The sequence below is a fragment of the Morus notabilis genome, unplaced genomic scaffold (assembly GCF_000414095.1).
Source record: "Morus notabilis unplaced genomic scaffold, ASM41409v2 Scaffold351, whole genome shotgun sequence".
In the NCBI taxonomy this organism is placed as follows: Eukaryota; Viridiplantae; Streptophyta; class Magnoliopsida; order Rosales; family Moraceae; genus Morus; species Morus notabilis.
The window spans coordinates 295,226-297,619 of NW_010366040.1; the positions used below are offsets into that span (position 1 = coordinate 295,226).

Genomic DNA, 2,394 nt, shown 5'->3' on the forward strand with positions numbered 1-2,394 from the left:
GCATATATGGGTATGCATAATTATTGCATCTGTTATGACCTATTGATACTTGCTGAGCGAAAGCTCATTAAGTTTGTTCGTGTTGTAGGAAGCACGGGTAAGGCACCAGCTCCCTGAAACTTGTTGCTGGGCATGCAGAGAGGATGTAGCAGTGGAATGTGGACAAGTGGGTCATGGATGTATCACGTGTTTTGGCAACGCCGCTGAACTTTATATGTAAAATAAAATAGTGTTTTATGTATTTTGATGACTAATGTAACAAAATGCTGTCAGCATGCTACATTATTTTAGGAATGGCTGAAAACAGAATGATAGCTAAATGCTACAGCATTTTAACGTACATGGAAAAAAAAATGGCCTGAAATTTTTAGAAGTTATAACTAGTAAATGGTAGAGATTAAGAAATGTTAAGTATAAGCATAGGACGACAATCAAAAGTTAGGTTCGTCACAATTTCAGGGAAAGATCCAAAGAGTATGATCCCCTCGGTTTACGTAAAAGAAATTTAGAGTACCAATTTGAACAACTTTTTTTTTTTTGGGATTTACATTGAAAAAAGGATTTACATTTTAGGAATGGCTTTTTTTCCAAATTAAGAAGAAAGTGAAACCCTTAAAAAATGTAAAAGAAAAAAAACAGATGAAAAAAGGATTTACATTGAACGATTTTTTTTGTCTCAGTACTACTACCATGAAAAAAAAAAAAGGATCCTTACTCCACAGTACATTGTTTCAAAAGTCAACTGTTTAGTCACGTGTTAGAACGTTTTTCTCGTGGCCTTCTAGTCTTCATAACATTTCACACTCACTTCACGGTACAATTCACATGACCCTCTAAATCCATCTCTCATATCTATATTGATATTTTGATGAGATATCAAAACCTATGCCCACTTTGCCCATTTTCAAGTCTACGTACAACCAATCAAAGATTTTCATGACATTTTAAGTATGAGAACACATCACAGACCTTTGTACAAAATCCCTCATACCTACCCAAATCTTATCCCGAAAGAAGCACTAAATTCCAAATAAGTTAGATGATAATAACTAAATTCCAAATAAGGTAGATGATACTATTTGTATAAATAGAGGTAAGCCCACCCAAGTAAACTCACACTTCTCAATATCCAAATCCATATTCTCCTTCTCTCTACATTTTCATTCCGAAAGTGCAAACGATGGTGAGGTTCTAGTTGAGCCTTCTTCTTTCACTTTAATGATTTTTCATTTGTATTTTTCATGTTTGGAAAAGAGAAATATTATGTATTTTTTGAACGAATTTAGTTTGTTATTTTTTGAAAACTGAAATTATAGTTTAAACTACTCTTATTACCACGATCGATTTTCCAACCATGAACGAATTTAGTTTGTTATTTTTTGAAAATTGAAATTATAGTTTGAGTTTTAAGAACATTTGTTGATTAATATTATGTATATATGACAGACGTTAGGAGATTCCATATATTAATATATACGTGTGCGGTTGATTAATATAATTGTGATTGTGTCTTCAAAAATATTTTGCAGTCGCTAGAAAAATTTGGACCATATGGAGGGCCTGGTGGTGTAGCTTGGGACGATGGCAAAACGCACACTGGAGTTTCCAAAATCTCCCTTTCATATAAGCCGGGTGAAGGCATTGGAAGTTTTACTGCATTCTATAAGGAGGATCCCACTACGGGAATCCCACATCCAACTGGTGACGATACCTATATAAGAGTGAATGTTAGTTTTTTTTCATTTCTTTATTTCTTTATTACTTTTCTTTGAAACCCAAATTTTAAAGGTATAATAATGAATATAACTTTCTTTTTTACTAATCTGTCCTGGGAAAGGCTCTACTATCAGAAAATAATGATAAGAATGGATATAACTTTCATCTTTCGTTTACTATTCTTTGAAATCCAGATTAAACTAGAAGAAGGGGAGGTCATAACGAAAGTGAGTGGCTACATTGGTGTTGTGCCCGGTGCCGACACAAAGACTGAAGTCATACGCTCGCTCACATTTACCACCAACGAGAATGAATATACATATGGGACTGCACAAGGAAGAGCTTTCAGTAGCCGACCAATCCTAACTAATTCCCTCATTGCTGGATTTGTCGGAAGAACCAGTACTGATTTTCTGAGTGCCATTGGAATTTACGTATCATCTTAAAATAAAACATGACGTCTCTAGATGTCTTGGCTTTCGGTTGTTTAATATATAATAAATAAATTCAAATCACCAAGAGTATAATGGTAGTATTTGTTGGTGTTTACTGACTAGTATTACCATGATATACGCAAGGAATGGTTTGAGCATGCTTAAAATAAGCTCTCTATAGAGCGAGCTCTCTTCGTAGAGCTTCTTCTTGTGTGTATAATATATGATGTATTCAGTGTGATGT

General features: G+C 34.2%; 1 protein-coding gene across 1 annotated transcript; it reads left to right on the plus strand.

The window, feature by feature from the left end:
- Window positions 1-1,133: 1,133 nt before the first annotated feature.
- LOC21399261 (jacalin-related lectin 3) lies at window positions 1,134-2,386 on the plus strand. Its single transcript, XM_010109168.2, has 3 exons — window positions 1,134-1,183; window positions 1,530-1,727; window positions 1,911-2,386. The coding sequence occupies exons 1-3, from the start codon at window positions 1,181-1,183 to the stop codon at window positions 2,160-2,162; spliced, it is 453 nt and encodes a 150-aa protein (XP_010107470.1). The 5' UTR covers window positions 1,134-1,180; the 3' UTR covers window positions 2,163-2,386.
- The last annotated feature ends 8 nt before the right edge of the window (window positions 2,387-2,394 follow it).

Excerpts from the sequence above, each read along its gene's own strand:
- LOC21399261 (XM_010109168.2), top strand. Across the intron at positions 1,728-1,910 it reads ATACCTATATAAGAGTGAAT|ATTAAACTAGAAGAAGGGGA; the intron begins GTTAGTTTTTTT and ends TTTGAAATCCAG.